The sequence below is a fragment of the Cuculus canorus genome, chromosome 5, assembly GCF_017976375.1.
Source record: "Cuculus canorus isolate bCucCan1 chromosome 5, bCucCan1.pri, whole genome shotgun sequence".
Classification (NCBI taxonomy): Eukaryota; Metazoa; Chordata; class Aves; order Cuculiformes; family Cuculidae; genus Cuculus; species Cuculus canorus.
The window spans coordinates 67,975,109-67,991,945 of NC_071405.1; the positions used below are offsets into that span (position 1 = coordinate 67,975,109).

General features: G+C 47.6%; 1 protein-coding gene across 2 annotated transcripts in view; it reads left to right on the forward strand.

Annotated features, from left to right (window-relative positions):
- Positions 1-4,781: 4,781 nt before the first annotated feature.
- The window catches only part of IFT43 (intraflagellar transport 43), a 46,202-nt gene continuing 34,146 nt past the window's right edge, over positions 4,782-16,837 (forward strand). The window contains exons 1-3 of one of the 2 annotated variants that reach the window (XM_054067461.1): positions 4,782-4,861; positions 5,044-5,133; positions 10,703-10,732. In XM_054067461.1, the coding sequence (XP_053923436.1) occupies positions 4,823-4,861; positions 5,044-5,133; positions 10,703-10,732 (159 nt within the window). In that variant the 5' untranslated portion in view covers positions 4,782-4,822. The remainder of the gene's footprint in view (positions 4,862-5,043; positions 5,134-10,702; positions 10,733-16,837) is intronic. The other variant, XM_054067462.1, reaches the window with a different exon arrangement.

Consider the following 16,837-nt stretch of genomic DNA (forward strand, 5'->3'; position numbering starts at 1 on the left):
TGAAAGGAGGTTGTGGAGAGGAGGGAGCTGAGCTCTTCTCCCCAGTGTCAGGGGACAGGACGAGGGGGAATGGCCTCAAGCTGCGCCACGGGAGGGTCAGGCTGGATACCGGGAAAAAAAATTCCCAGGAAGGGTCATGGGGCTCTGTCAGAGGCTGCCCAGGGAGGGGGGAGTCCCCATCCCTGGAGGGGTTTAACAGACGGGTGGATGAGGCGCTCAGGGACGTGGTTTAGTGGCAGATGGGAATGGTTGGACTCGGTGATCCAAGAGAGCTTTTCCAACCTGGTAATTCTGTGATTCGGCGACGATGATTTCGTGCCTTCCTGCCCCAGCGCCAACGCCGTGGCTTTGCGGGGGGAACGCGGCGCTGCTGTGGGAGCGGCACCACCAGCACCTGCGGCGGGCGGACCGGCGGCCCCGCGGCCGGAAACAGCGGCACTGCTGCGGGGAGCCCGGCCCGGCCCGCGCCGGGGCACCGAGCGGCGGGGGAACCCGCGGGGCCGCCGCTCGGAGGGGGGACTGCAGCTCCGTGGTGGAGCAGACAAAGATGTAATAAGATCTAATGGCTCTTAGGCCGTGCCAGGCAAATCACGGCTCGGAGCGAGGCGAGAAGTCTGAGCGCTGCCATTAACTGTCCGTGGATGACTTCTGTGGAGATGAGGATGGATGTTTCCAGAGCTCCCCTGGCACTTCTGACAGGAATTCTGGATACTTTTTCTGCTCTGGGTGCTCTTCTACCCTGCCTTAGGTCGGAGGTCACACTAAATGCGGTAGCACTGATGGCTTTGGACTCGAGTAATCCATCGGCTACAGTGCCGCGTGGCGAGTTATTAGTTAAGATGGAGATAAGTACAGGAATTATAGAAGATTACCAGAGGAGCTCCCCAGGGGTTGGTCCCGGGCCCAGATTTCATTAATAATCTTGGCACACCAGAATGGATGTGCTCATGAAATTGGCTGCTCGTCCAAAGTTGAGAGGCATCGTCGATATACGGGAGAACTGGGATATCCTATAAGTGGTGCAAAGCAATTTTGATGGCTGAGACAGTAGAAGTGGAATGAAATGCCGTAGTACAAAGAGTAGGGTTATGTTAATGGCTGAGAGCAGACATTTCTCGCAGGAGTTGACCTCAGGGACTTTCTGCTGGTTCCCAGTAATGGGTCACTCACTTTCTGCTCTGCGCGTTGCTCTCTGTGGGTTGAGAAGAGGTGTGGAAACTCTGTGCCCTGACGTGTGCTGGAACTGCTGCTGGTGGCTGTGAGTAGCAGTCGCTAACAAGTTGCACGTCTTGGACACGCTAGAGTCGAGCTGGGCTGAGGGAGAGCCCAACGAGGCTTCTGAACACATGAGTATCGTAGGAAATATTTCAGACCTGGCAATCCTGCCTGGGTTTGACAGTCTGTGCTGGGGCTGATGTAACCCGAAAAGCATCTCTTCTCATGGAGATCAAGACAGGCAAATGCGTGGGCCTTTTCTGCCTATCAAAGCCCCTTTCCACCATCCAGAGGGAGGAACCTCTTGTTTGAAGCTTTGCAGTTGCTAGAAGGTTTTGTCCTGGAACCGGCACAAATAACAGAATATTTGCAGTTGAAAACTCTTACAGATGGGGTAAATGCTTTGAGGTGTGTTAAGAAAAAAAATTGTGGAAAAATTAAACTGAGGTGCTCGGAGCTGCCAGTGTGCTGCTAGTGTGGAGCCAGCTACGGGAGCAGTCCTCACTGAGCGCTGTGCTTCCCAATGGGAGCTTACTGTTTTCAAGGAATTGGCCTCTGTCAAAGTTGGGAGTCTGGCTGGCCGCCTGATGGGAGGACTGGGTGAGGAAGGCAGGCGTAGTGCAGCGTTACTGATTGCTACTGGAATTGTCCTGCATCCCATAAATCCTACTGCTGCCAGAAAGCTACTTAACAAAACCTCTGGCCGCTCCGAATAAGGTGGTCATTGTTCTCCCTCACAGCAGCGCTGCCATGTGGGCTTTCCACCATAGCTGTAGCTTTAACTATGCGTGTGTGCCTTTGCTCTAAAGGTGGTCCAGGACCAGAAGCATGTGGGAGTGCTCAAGTGTGATTGCTTTCCCAGACTTTCCCAGCTTTCTCCTGGGTAGGAGGAGGACCAGACACAAGCTCTATTCATAGGTCCAGTCCAGGAGCAATCAACAGCAAACAGTGCTAGTAGGGGACTCTTGCTGGTCCTGTTCTGCGTGGTCGGGTTTGGGTTGGAACCAGATGGAGAGAGTCCATGCTTAGGTGTGAGAACTTGTCTGTGAAAGGAATGCTTGCGTAGTTCTTACTTGCTGTTCAGATGAGAGGGGGTGGCAGCAGTGATTTATAGCGAGGACAAAACTTAACAAGTAAGGCAGACCCTGAGCTGAGAATACCGCTGAAACTGTACACAGCGAAAGGGAAACCCTGGCACCACGGACCTGAGCTGGACGGGAAGCAAGCACAGAAAATGGCTTTAGACAGCGACAGCACCACCAGATAGTTGTCCGATAACTGTCTCCTTCTCAGATAACTGTCTCCTGGGGCTGCTCTAGGCCCAGGATCAAACAGTGCCTGCAGTAGGGCAGAGCAGAATTGAGCTGTCCAGAAAAGGTGACCCCGATGTTTAAAGCAAGGAAGATCCATTTTAGCCACAACATGAAACGATGGATGAAAACTTTTTCAACCACTGCCCTCCCGAAGTAGGAAAAAATGTGCGGGAGTAGGTGACAAATCCCATTCACCATGAGTGGAGGAGTCCAAAGGGACTCAAGGCGGGACAGATTGTAGGTTTCATTCTTTCTGCACATCTGCTCTTCCCTCTCATCGAAAATCTCTGAAGTCATCTTGAGGCAAGACACGATTCCCCAACTGCTTACATGTTTTCTTTCTTACATGTGGACCCCACGCTCCTTCTGTTGGCCTGGGACTCATGTCACCGGGGTGGGCAGCGGGCAGCGCAGCACGTCTGGGGAGGGGCTAGGATGTGCTAGGGGGGTGGCGCCTGGGATGGGGACTGGGGGGGGTCATCAGGAGGGCTTCTGGGGGAGTCAGTTCAAGACGAGTGAACCCATGGGTCCTGCCGACTCCTGTCTAGCATGACACCCTGTACTGTTCCTAGCATGCCTCTGGTATCAACACCCCGCCAGCTACTTGTTTGTGGCCATAACTGGCAATGTTACCCTAGGATCCTCCTACCGTAGGATTCCCGCTCCACAGATGCCCTCCTGTTTTAGCTGATGTTGCTCTGGAATCTATCGTGCTTGTCTTAGGATGCTCTTTTTTCTGATCAAGAAGGTCAACTCTAAGTCTACACTCCTACTTGGACATCCTGCAGTAGCTACTGCAACCTGAGGGCTACGGTACCTTCTGTCTCTTGGTGTCTGTGTAGCTGCACAATTGCGGCATCTCCTTGGAGGAGTGGATGGGAAGTGGAAAATGCAGGGTGATATTCCTGGTGGTGAAGCATGGGGCTAGGTGAAAGCTGCCCTCTCTACTTTATGAATACTTAATACTTAATCTCTAATTAAAAGAGAAGAAAAGAAGTATCTGCAAGATCATGATTTCATAGAGCCTAACCAGCCTGGCTTCAAAAAATCACATCTCACTCGCTGAATTCCTTGAACATGTCAAAGTTTGTAAAGAGAGATAGTATCTTTTATTAGGCCAGTTGATATAGGTGGAAAAAACAGACAAGTTTTCGGGCACAGAAATACTTCCTGTAATTTTTTTTTCCAGCTGTATCAGTTGGCCTAATAAAAAGTTTTTCCCTCTGCCCACAAATCTTATTACACTTAATGCTTGATTGTCGCAGTCACATCACAACTATTTGAAAATTTCAGTAAAGAATGGAAAAAAGGAGAATTATTTGATGCAATTTATATAGACTTCTTAAAGTTCTTTAGCCAGACCATGAGCTTCTACTGAAGCTGAGCAGGTACGGAGTGAGATCCGGTGCCTTTAAGTAGAAGGAATTCCTGGAGGGCTTAAAACTTTAGGTTTATACAGTCAGTTTTCATCATGGTGTGGTTTGTGGTGTGGTGCAATCCTTGACTGTAGGAGTAGAATGAGGCGAATGACAATTATTGAAGATTGAAGATTGTGAGGAATGTCAGATAGCAGAAAGTATAGGCGAATGGACGAGGCATTGGAGAACTGCACGTTTACTTAACACGTGGTGCTAAAAACAGATCTGCTTGCAGTATATCTGTACATCTATCCAGCCAAGAAAGGGACCAGGGGTCGCTTTATGCAGCTCGGTGGAAGTCTGCACGATTTATGCTTGAGAGGTGTGTGTGTGAGGATCCTCGCGCTTATATTTGATCCTCGGGACTGCCTGGAGCGCTCTGAGGCCTGGCTGCCCTGCCTGGAGCGCGGCGCGAGAGACAGTCGGGAAGAGCAGCAGAAGCCTTCCTGAGGTTTGGCAATACTCCCTATGAGGAGATGGATCTGCGAGACTTGGCGTGGAGGGGAGGAGATTTAGATCAGGCATGAGGAGGAACTTCTTCACGCTGAGGGTGGGGAGGCCCTGGCCCAGATTTCCCAGAGCAGTGGTGGCTGCCCCATCCCTGGAGGGGTTCCAGGCCAGGTTGGATGGGGCTCGGAGCCCCTGATCCAGTGGGAGGTGTCCCTGCCCATGGTAGGGGGTGGGACTGGGTGGGCTTGAGGTCCCTTCCAACCCAAACCACCCCACGAGTCTATGACCGCGCAGCCTTAGAGCGAACTGCACTGAACTGTGCGCGGGGCAGAGCGGGGGGGGCGGTGCCCGGGGGCGGTTCCGGGGGCGGTGCCCGGGGCGGTTCCGGGGGGCGGTGCCGGAAGCACGTGCGGCGGCGGCCGGAGGATGGAGGCCGGTGCGGCGCGGCGGGCGGGCGGCGGCGGGGTGAGCGGCCCGGGAGCGGCTCCCCGGGTGCCCGGTGGGGGGGCAGGCGGTGCCCGCGGCCCGGGAGGCGTTCGCACCCTCCGGGCGGTCCGTCCGGGCTCGGGCAGGGCCGGGGTCTCGCCCCGCTCCGAGCGGCGTCTGTCCCCAACCGTGACCCCTCCCGTGTCTCCCCTGCGCCGCAGGTGCTCAGGATGGGCCGCCGAGCCCGCCCGGACTTCCTTCCGGATGAAAATCTCAGCAGGAAGAATTCCTCGTCTGCTTCTCTGGGAGAGGTGGGTGTCCTGTCGGGGGAACCTGTCTGTGACCCCGCAGCGGGGGATTCGTCGTTTCTTCTAAGATTCTTTCGCACGTGCTGTGCTCTGTCCTTTGAAGCTTATTCTTGGAGTTGGGACTTCGAGAGTTGGGACCATCATAGAGTTGTGCCCATCCTGTCCCTGTCCGGCTCTTGCCCTCTGCAGGAGTGTGGTTTTCACACAGGGTCACGTCTGAGATATAGTTTCTCAAATGTGAGATATGGAAAGTAGTATCAAACAGGACTCGGGGCCGCCTCCTCTTGTACGTGTGTATCATCTGTAGGGATAAAAGAATGAGGAGGTACATCACCTTGTGACCAGTTGCACCACCATCTGTAGTAGCGAGACAGAGTACCGGTGAGCAAACGCCTTACTTTTGCACTTTGCACTTGCTAGAGCCAAAGTACAGTATCTGAGGTGGTCAGCATTGAGTTTGTGTAGGGACACTCGTTTCCCTTTCCTCCGTGTGCAATCTACGGAGGTCATGCTAGGAGCCAGCCTTGCAGCATCTGAGGCTTTGTGTTGTGGGTTGTAACATGCAAACTCCGTTTCTGCATCGCTTTTGAGAAAAACTTCTGTTCAGAGTCCGTTCTGTCGTTACGTCTTTAAAAGGTAGAAGATGATCTGGAACCCCTCTTTTACAGGACAATGAGGCAGCAACCTTTGATACCCAGAAATAGGAGATATGAAACCTTTTTATTCACCGTCTTGCTTAGCGCCACAAAATGCTTAAATTCTACTTGGAAGTTTGCTCTGATGTTAGCTTGGCTCCTCCACGGGTATGTACTGCTGGAAGTACCACCTGTCAAGAAATGACATACCGATTTTGCTCTCTACCACCTTCAGGTGGACAAAAGAGTCATCAGACTGCCACCTTACAGTGATATTTGTTTAAATTAGGTGATCCTTAGCTTTTTGCAATTCTAGGGAGGTCTCCAGCATACCATATTCTTGGCTTTAAATTGCAAACCCACTTTGCCCTGCTGGCCATCCTGGCAACGAACATGCTTCAGGCTGCTGTGCTCTGAGTCCTGGGACCATCTGTCTTGGGAGTGGCTACTCCCTGATCCTCTGTGCTGGGACAAAACTTTTGGCTTACGCTGAGTGGTTGCATCCCAGCCATCTGTGCCAAAATGGTTTTGTGGGGGGATATTTCCTGGGAGTCGCTGCTTTGCTCTTAAAAAATACACTGTTATGGCTTAGCTTACAATAGCATCTCATAGAACAGGCTTCTTTTCTGCTGAAAGTGTGCTCTTTTGTCTTGATAGGCATAACGGAGAATCACCTCCCACCTATGCGTTTTCCTCTCCCCAGGTATGCTGTAGGAGTTCAGGAGGGATTCCATGAGGGAGTTTGCAGAAGTCATGGTTTAAGAAACTGAAATAACCACGGGCCTCATAGGTAAAGAAAGTCTTAAACCAGCTGGTGGTTTAGGTGAGTGTAATTGTTGTTGGTTAGCCTCCAGATTAGGGTGGCTCACTGTCAGATTGTTCTCTTACTGGAACTGGCTGTCCTAGTTCCTGGACTGATTCCCTGGTCAGAAAGAGAGCAGAGACCACAGCTGACTGTGACTTACTGCAGTTTTACTTGGTATGTCTTGCATCATAGGCATTGTAACAGCCGTGAAGAGATCATAAAGGCTCCTGTCCTTGGGCACCCCTGGACAGAACTAAGACGTAGTTACAATCTTCTGTTTGAAAGCATTGAGCTCTTCAGCAGAAGGGTGCAGCCTTCCACGCCTTAGAAGATTCAAATATGTTGTTACTGGATCTTAACCACCAGGAAGAAATGCTTGTGTCAATAGTCTCTCTTCCGACAGTTTATTGCTAAACGTTGCAGTTAACTGAAAACCTTGGAGCTACTGGAGAAGACGTCAAATCCACTATAAATGAGCCTCAGCCTTTTCCTTTGCTCCAGAATTGGAGGCCCCTCGTATGTGACCATATCTGATACAAAAGTGAGCATTTAATAGAACTAATACTGTTTTTCCCTTCACCCTAGATTGGCAATCACCTTTTACTTTTCTGGAAGCTTGGCCTTGGCTTGCCTCCAAGTGGTGCAGTCAGCTCTCACAATGGATGTCTCATTCAGCCATCTGGTCATCTTGAAAACTTTTCAAGGAACCTTCCCAGAAGAAATGCAAAATTTAAAGAAAGTACTTTTTCTTTCTGGAACTGACAGTAGTGGATGAGGCCCCATGTAATTTATTTCAGCGTAGGAGGTTCTCACTACTGATGTTGAAGACAAATGAGTTTGTCTTAAACCTTTGCCATATTTACACCTTCCTATGCTTCTGGATTCTGTCCTCAGTAGTTCCTCAGGGTTTTAAAGTTCTCTTAAAATTCGCCTTGACTTTTTTTTCTTAATTCCATGTCAATCCACCTAGTTTGTACCCAGCTCAAATTCCTGGTATGAACACACTATTTGTTCTGTTCTGGTCTTTCAACAACACTTGAGAACCATCCATGAAGTGTTTCCAAGGCAGAGCAGCTTGCCCGAAGGAAGCAAAATGTACCTGTCCATCCATGTTTCAACATTTGGGCTTCTTACAAGGAAGTTCACTTTGAGGTGTGAACAATTCATTTAGCATAATTAAAAGGTCTTTGTTTTGAAGTCAGTAGGCAAATCATCTGACTTGGAGAGTGAGCTTATCAGATCACTGCTGATCTCTCCTTGACCTGGAATCTGTCTTCCAAAAGAGACTCCAAACAATGGTACATCTCAGTTGTGTGTCTTCTCTCAGAAAAGAGTTGTTAAAACCTCCTTCCCTTGGGCACAACTGCAGTCTTTTGTGCCCTATAGCCTAATACAGCCCCCTCAAGCTCTATGAAAACCCTACGATATCTTAGTATCTTTTCAGTGCATGTTGGGTGTGTATATATAAACTCCCACAATAAGTTCCTCAGTTGTAGTGGTGTACCTATAATTCCTCTGCCCAAATCTCTAATTGATAATTCCTATTCCTCTGTGGAAGTATCTGCTTTACCTTCAAATTCAGACCTCTGTCTCCTCAAGGGGCTCACTAAGGGTCACAAAGCTCACAGTCTGCCATCTGGCATGCAGAGCATTCCTGCCTTTTCAGAAGTACAAGTACTAACAAACAACACTGCAGCTATGTATTATTTCATGGGGCAAGAAGGAACACGAGTCTTTGCTGTAATTGGTGCAGTCAGCATCGTCCTGTAGCAGGGGCGGTGTGTGTTCCTGGCCTTTAGAGCTCCTTGGCAAATAGGCAGGCACTTGGGCACCCAGGGGAATATGCTGTAAATGGGAATTCCAAGAGATAAATCTGCGTGCCAGAACTCCGCATTTTAGACATTCATTTTCAGAGGAGTAATGTATCCCATTTTTCTGTTGGGCGGCCTTTCCCATCCCCTGGCTTGATGTGTTTCTTTTTACTCATCTTGATGCTATCACGTTTCTGACAAAATGGGACAAACTCAAGCTGGTCATATGATTTGTGTAATGGGAGGACCATGTCATATAACGAGATCTGTTGAAGGTCTTTGCTGTCCCATCCTACCAGGGGTTCTGGGCAGTTTCATAGAATAAAAGTTATACCTTTTTCCTGGCTCTAACATTGCTGCCTCCAACAGCCTGACTGTTGGCTTAATGGCATCCACCAAAAGAGGTTGTTTGGCCAGGCTTGGAGCTCTTGAGGAGGTTGATTTGGGAGGCTGAGTGAAAAGCCTTTTTAAAAAATATATCAAAATTTTTCCTTTTCTGTGTCTCCTCCCAGCAAGGGTGAACTATTTGCTGTTCCATAAGAAGTCAGTATGCAAAAATATTTTAATGTTATCCTGCTTCCAGAATCTGTTTTCTCTTCATCTTAAAGTGACAAGATTCCCTTGGGTCCTTGTTCGAGACTTCCCTGTGTTTCTGCCTCTTACCGTCTCAGTGTGATGTTGCCTGTATCGCTCTGGTGACACCTGTAGATCCTTTGAGTGGAGACTGCTTTATTAGGCCATATGTCAGCCTAAAGGATGAGGAGTTTCCAGGCTGTGATGAGAATATCTCCGCACTTTCACTTTATATCAGATTTTGTCCAAAATTATCTACGTTCCTTGCTGGTTCTCTTACCTATGTTTCTCTAAGGCCCAGGGAAAGGCTCTGCGCTTTCACTTCTGAGGGAGTATGTTCTTCTCTTCTTGTCCTACCTGCTGTTGGTTAATTTGATGACACAAGTTGTAATCTGGGGGTGGTAGTTAAGGAGTGTGTCTGTGCTGTAAAAAATAGCTTATTCAGGCTAGGTTCATGTAGACGAACAAAAGCTTGTTCTGCCTCCACTGCATGTTGGAAGGATGTTTCCACAGGTGGATTTTGCAAAGCAGCTATTTGGACCTCCACCACCCAGCTTACAAACACTCCTGGCAGTGATTCTTCAGGCTGACATCCAGACATTGTTTACATAGGACTCTGGTTATCTAACCCAAGTGAATAAACAACTGCAAATCAATTGCTGAGGGTGAAATCCACTTGGAAGATTACTCAAAGAAGAGGTTATTAAATGCTTTTCCAACATGTGTTGTCCAGCTGAATTTCCTTCTGTGCTACCGTGAGTCCTGAACCACTTGGGCTCCGTACATCCAGAGAAGCTTAGGTCACACTGGGCCTTGCAAAAGCCTTTCTGCTCTCGGGTGTGGGAACACGTGGGGCCCTGGCTGATAGATACACACTTCCAACAGATTTTACCACTTGAGTGAATCTGATTTCATTTTTGCTGCTCGCTCTCCCTGTGTGATTCTGAGCAGTGTCGTTTCTAGGATCTCGTAGAGGTTACTGGGTTCTGGATTACTGCATTTGGTGCCTAAGAACTGGCTGTCACGCCTGATGCTGGCAGTCTGATCATCAGAAAGGTTCTCTACCAGTTTGCAGCTTTCACTGTGATTAACAGGCTACTTCCCTTGAGTTACTCATCCACCTCATAAATAAGCTACTCCATTATTCCATAGGGTTAGCTAAAGTTCATCTGCGAAAGCTGATGCTGTCGTCAGCCTGGCCTATCTTGTGCTGACCGCTACAGCTGCTGCTCCCAGTGGAGGATCTGCCCTTGGCTTGAGAAACAGTAGGTCCTGAAAAAAGAGCCGCAGGCTGCTGTGGTGTTTAACCCCCAGTATGACCGGTACAGCATAATTTCAGGTCTCTGGCATTATTGCAGAGCCCATCCATACAACTATTCTAGTGTCTTACACACCTGAATAATTTTGGCCTTCTCATGCTATAGGGAAGAGGAACTAAGTCTTCTGTCCTTTCGCTCTCATTTGTAGTTTTTTTCATTTTGTGCCTTTGAAGGGTCTGATTGGTTGCAGACTTCCCTGCCACTGCAGCCAAGCAGGCGTGCTTTATAGTACTGTACTTGGTGTGTGCATAAATGACTGTGGATATAAAAATCTCACAATGGTGGCATGAACTTTGCTGAAGTGAATAAAGTTGCAAAGCATGTACTGCAGGACAGCCATTTGTGTCAATCTTCAAGCTATTTTGTGCAGACTTCCGTAGTTCTTCTTTTTAACTTCTTTCTCTCTTTTTTTCCTCCTGATCCTTCTAGGATGAAGACCCTGAGGAAAATGTTGACCATGTAAGACTAGAGGCTTTCTAGGTAGATGCTGGCTCCTCTGAAGGGGACTAGAAGGACTAACCTGTTCCTGTGTCTGGAGACTGCCTTAAGAGGGGACTCTTGTATTGGGGAATAAGACAACATTTGCCTCAGATGCAGTGCCTTTCCTGCATCCCCTGTTCCTGTTGCTGACAGGACTTTTTTCAATTATCATTGTAACAGCTGCTGTTATCAGCTGCTGTGTCTTGTTCTGTGGTCACAGATGTATATGTGGCCATTGGAAAGATACTCTTTCATTTGAATGTCAGGGCAGCAATTATCTAATAGAGTACGAAGCCTGACTGAGCCTAGATTTGCTGTCCAGTATAGTTAGCTTGCTCACATAAAATGAAAACTTGTCCTTAGGGTTTGTGGAGTCCTGCTGGTGCCCCAGAGGAGACGGCTAGCGAGTAGTAGCAAGGAAATGTGCTGTTGTGTTTTCTGAGTCTTTCCTTTTTATCGCACCAGCACTGGAATGCTAATATTTGTGGTTAATAGGATGGCGTAGTGCTTCTTACCACTTATGGTAAGAGGCTTACTTACCATAAGTGCTTCTTAAGCTACCATGCAGAAGCTTGCAGTGCTTCCGTATAACAGGCTTCTGTCATACGGACAAAAAGAATTCACGTATCCTTTCTCATCCTGCAAAGCTAAAATACTTCTCGGCGTTCCTGTGACATTAAAAGCCAGGTTGGTGGTGTTCAGAACAACCGAAGGACTAGTACCTGTTTCTGTTAAACTTTTGAGGCTGATTGTCTTCCACGACTCCTAAGCATGGAATTGGTGTTGCCCAGTTTTCCCTGGCTACAGTTGTTCTCTGTGTATGTTAGACAATTAAAGCATCCTCTCCTGTACTTTTCATTCTTTTTGCTGAAGCACCAGCCCGGCAGTGGTAGCATAATAGGTCCATTTGTGAAATTTAAAGCCCAGGAAAGAAACGTGTATCACCCATCTCATTAATTCTGGCCTCACAGGGGTATGCACGTCACCAGGAGTCACGACTGTTCAGATTAGCTCAGTTTTCTCTTGGTAGCACTAGAGATGGTATTGAATGAAAGATCCACTGGGCTTATTCACCAGTGACGGATGGTTAAGGACTATGCCCAGAGCAGTTTTCCGTTTATCAGGCAAAGAGACCTCCTGCTGGTGGGTGTAGTTTTGGGGACTGGTTACCAAATAGAAATTTTTCCTGATAATTGATCTAAACTTCCCCCCCCGCCTTCCCTGGAACCTAGTCCATACAGTCATTTCACTGGAACTAATTCCACCTCCATACAGTGCCCTAAATCATTGATTCCCAAGGACTGCCGTACCGAGTGGTGGCTGGTCACATGCCACGGGTGCCTTCTTGCTCATGGCTGATAAATTTTATTAAAATAGCTAAACTGATGTGACTTCCACTTGATAATTGTTGTTGCTTCAAGGATGTTATGTTATGGTGCCTGGGAAGGAGATTTTTCCTTTGTATGCAGTGATCCCTGCTTTGAAACTCCTCGTTTAGATAATTCCTGCACCCTTTATTCAAGATTTTGCTCTTAAGCATCACAGTTGCACCTTATAGTATTTTTCCATTTGTGAAGGGTAACAAGATGGTTAACTGAGCATTCAGAAATCTGACTGATCAGTAAGCTGCTTTTAACTTATAATACTATATGCTTACAAACTTCCGGTAATTGTATGGTAGGTCACTTCCAAACCAATTGTTAGTCGAACTTTATATTATAAAGTGTGATCCAAAACTTGTTGCAGTGTATCCCTCCCTTAGTCACTGCCTGGCCAAGCTAAAATACTTGGCTTCTTGAATCATTTGTCCGAAGTTGGCCCCTTCATCTTCCTGATGGCTCATGTAACCCTTCTGTGAACTCCCTTTGGGCTGTGCTGAGTCTTCCTGGATTTGGTCCCTTTCCTCTTGCTCCACTCAAGATACTTTGAAGCTGCCTGAATACTAGCAAGCAGCCCCATCTGGGCTGTCGATGTGACCGTACCTGCTGAAGTCTTGCCCTCCAGCCATCTGCTTGCTCTGAGACTTGTTTTGCGTCCCTTGGCAAACCACTCATCTTGGATCTCAATGTTTGCCAGTTGAATCACTCATTTGGCTGCACCTTCCGAGGCTGCCTGGAACAGTTAGTCAGAGGCTGTAGGCCTGATCAATGGTGTAATAAAGAGTGTGCTATAATATCTCAGTTAATTTGCAGAGGCAGAATAGGCAGGAGATACGACCATGAGCCAAGATTTTGCTGGGTTTTCTTCTTGCCTTTGCCACAGATTTGCTTTGGGGCCTTGGAGAAGTCCCTCCTCTAGTTTGCTTAGTCCCTGTCTAAAAGATGGGCTGGAGCTTTTTGTAGGAGGACTGCAGGGGTTCCCTAAACTCAGATCCACAGGAGTCTCTAAATGCCTTCTTAGCAAAATCCACAGCCTGCATAAGGTGCCTACGTAGTGTGTAGACAATCTCGGGATGGGCCTGTGGATCTATTAAGGTGGTAAAGAGTGGACGGGGACTGCAGTGTGTCTGAAACCCTGTCCCACGGAGCTGTGGTATGTCACTGAGAGCTTTGGGAGCACACGTTCCTCTGCTAGCAGTGAGTGATCCTGACCCCCATCCTGTGTTTTGTAGCCTTCAGCAGTGAAGCAGAGCTTTTCCTTGTCTTTGGGGACCTCCAGGGATGGAGGTGTTAATTTTGATTTTGAAGCCACTTGCTTTATACATAAGCTTTAAGATTAAACCCACCATCTCCTTTCTAAGCTGGAAGATACTGGTCTTATTCTTCTCCTCATCCTGAAAGATGTATCAAGTAGTCTTTCCCACCTCCCTAGGGAATATTTTATGTAATGACAGCGCTGTGAGCTGTTCTGGGTCTGAGAAGGCTTTCAGTCCTTTCACCTGAAGCTACTCTTCTTTGGAAAAGGAAACAAAGAATTTTCAGGCTACAGGGAAGGACTTTCTAACAGAAGGCATCAGCATTTTAGCAGGAAGACATCTATTCCAGTCCTAATGAGTCCAGCTGGGACCTTGTTCTCTAGTTATGCTTTAGTAGACATACCATAGGTAGTCTCAAAGTTTTTCATGGTCTAAAGGAGGGAGAGTACCTTATTTCTGACTCTTAACTAGGCAGATACTGACCTCTGTGGGTCTTTATCACTCAAAGTCTGAGTGATGACACTCTTTAAGGCAGCAGCTGGGAAGAGGATTGGAGACTCTGATCTTTCCAGAGGGGGCAACCAAGTCCTTTTGTTGTTCTAGTTCCCAGTGCTTTTAAGAAAAAAAAAAAAAATGGGTGAAATACGGGCTATTTTTCAGGTTAAGACACGTCAGGAACAATTGTTTTCCGTAAATGTTTGTTGGATGAACAGCTATCAAAAAAGTTTAAGAACCAGAAATGTGAGCCAGTTGTGGACTTAATGTTGCAAAGTGGCTTAGATAGATGGGGTTATTTGGGTGAACTTGTATCCTGAAATATGGTGCAAATGATGAGGAGATCCCTCAGTGAGAAGTGACCTGCACTCTGCGGGGGGGAGATACCAGCTTTGTTATCAGAAGTACCTAAAGGTAAGCCATTTCCAGACTCAAGCAGAGTCACGTGGATCCAGCTTACAGGTGTGTCTGCGCCTGTGGTGTAGACATGTCCTAGGGCTTTATATGATCAGGGCCTTTGATGAGAGCGGTGTTTTCCTGACCTAGTTCTTACCCTTACAAAGTGGTTGGCACACAGCTCCAAACTCTCATTCCATTGTCTGATCTGGATCTGCACAGCAGCCACCCCCGAAATGCTCTTCCCCACGTCCCCTGAGGCTTGGAAATGTGTGACGGAGGAGCCCGGCACTGGCTGCACTCAGCTGGGTGCTTGCTGGGGGACCTTATTTGTGTAAAAATAATCACAGTGGGTTAGGCACTGTCTAGCCTCTCTACTTCAGAGAGTTAGTGACCTAAGAAGTCATGTATAATTGTAATGCAGTCCCTTGTAGCCCCTTTTGTATCTGCAACTTGCATTGCAGTAAGATCTAGAGAACGTTGGTGTGTTACTGGGACAAAAAGTTCCTATCCCAAAGACCATACTGTCTGATTGCATATTTTTTCTCTAGCATCGTGTTCTTCCCTGTGATCTTCAGCTTGTAGAAGAGCCCTGACCTGGGGCTAGCTGTGTTTTATATATGGCACATTGCCAGGGTTTTGCCCTCTTAGGCACACAGTTGGGAATGGGATGGACTCGCAGTAGATAGCTCTTGAAGCAACTGGCATCTGTGAGAACCTGGGAGGGTTCTCTGAGACAGAATTTCCTGTAGTTTTTGCACGTGAATCTGCGTGTCATGTGCTGAGCTGAATTTGTCTCTCCATGTCCCAGAGTTTCTGTCATCTGTTTGGAGTCTTGGATTGTGTTAGTAAACATGCTTCACCAAAGGGAACCAGCATCCAAGAAGCACTGGCTTTTTTACTTGCTTCCATTTTACAGATGTTGCTTAATTTTTTGCAGTGGTCTCCTGGTTGCTTGTGGAAATGCTGGACTCCCAACCTCTTCCTGGGGACTGCTGAGCTGGAAGTTGGCCAGATTCTCCAGGAGGAATCTCAAAAATGCAGCTGAACTTTTGTTCCCTAATTAGGCCAACTTCCCCAGTGTGAGCCCCAGCACTGCACGGCGTGGAGCTCCCCAAGGCTTTGCGCTGCCTCTCTCCGGTGCACCCCAAGTGACTGGCCAGCAGGGCAGTTATTTTCAGCTTTCTGAGGTTATCTACTAGCCTTTTGATGACATCTACTGAAATAGCACTTGTAGTCAGCCGTATTGCACAGCCTTTCTAGTAGTACCCAACATGCTTGGCTACCTTGATATAGATTTGGGACAATCCTATTGAACATAATTTTATTAAAAGCTTTTCCTTTCCATGCGTTTATTTTACACTTTGAGCACTCCTGAACCTTCCTGGAGGCAACGAAAGAACTGCAGAAGTGGTGGAGGTGGAGTCTGACGATATGTAGCAGACAATAGTAGTAAGTGGTTTGAGAGATGTTGGTGCCTAAGAGGGCTCAAGGGCACTGCCCTGTAACGGTGGGTTGTGAGAGAATTCTACCTGGTAACTCCTTCCTCAGAGAATCAGATTGTTGTGTGCTGCTTCACTGTTTTCGTGCAGAGGAGAGCAGTAACTCTTCAGGCAGGTTATGGTGCCAAATGCTGCAATATGACAGCTTTCCTAGCAGGTGCAAGTGGAAGCTGATAGTTGTTCGGGGAAGAAAGTATTGAAAGCTGTTTAACAACATAAGCTGCTCCTTTACCTGCTGTGATAGATGGCAGAGAATGTTTAAGATACCCCAAGAACTTCTTCTGTCTTGGTAGCACTCACCCTAGCAAAGGAAGGTCAGTGACCATAAAGAAGAACAAAGTGTGGATGAAATGGAAATACAGTATTTTCTGCTAGGCATTTAAGACATGCAGAGGTCCTTGGAGGGGATTCATGAAAATCAGAAAATCAGTACTTGAACGGTGTGTGGACATGATAAAGAGGGCCATCAGAGATGAGCTGTTCTTTGCAAACAGCCGAGGCTTGCATAGATGTGAGAATCAAGCTCTTTTTGATAGCACATTTGCTCTGAGATCGCTATAGATTATAAGTATTACGTGGCTGCTTGGAAGCGGTGGGGCTATTTGACTGCCAGCTCCTAACTGGCAGCAGTCAAAACTAATTCATCAGGCCTGTTTGTGGAGATTTGTTGTTCCTCAGTCGCGGGAGCCTCAGGCAGCTTGCTGGAGAAGAGGAAACTTGAGACTGGCCATAATTCTTTCTTTCTGCTCCGTGGTCAATATTGGACAGAAGCAAAACGCCTGCATACTGCATAAAATTTCACAGTGTTTGTATATTAGGCAGAATGTAGATCCCACAGATTTTGGGGCATATATTACATGCCAGAAAAATTGCGTGTCCTCTGTTGCACGCTGTCAATGTCATTTGAGTCCCTGCTTCCCTGAACAGAGTGCTCACTGTTTCAAAGGAGCTGTCATGTTGATGAAGGTAAATTAATCCATATTTCCAGACCCACCTGAGAATCTGAGGGACGAAACATGTCTGTAAATCTGCCTGTGTTGTAGTAGGTCCTAAAAG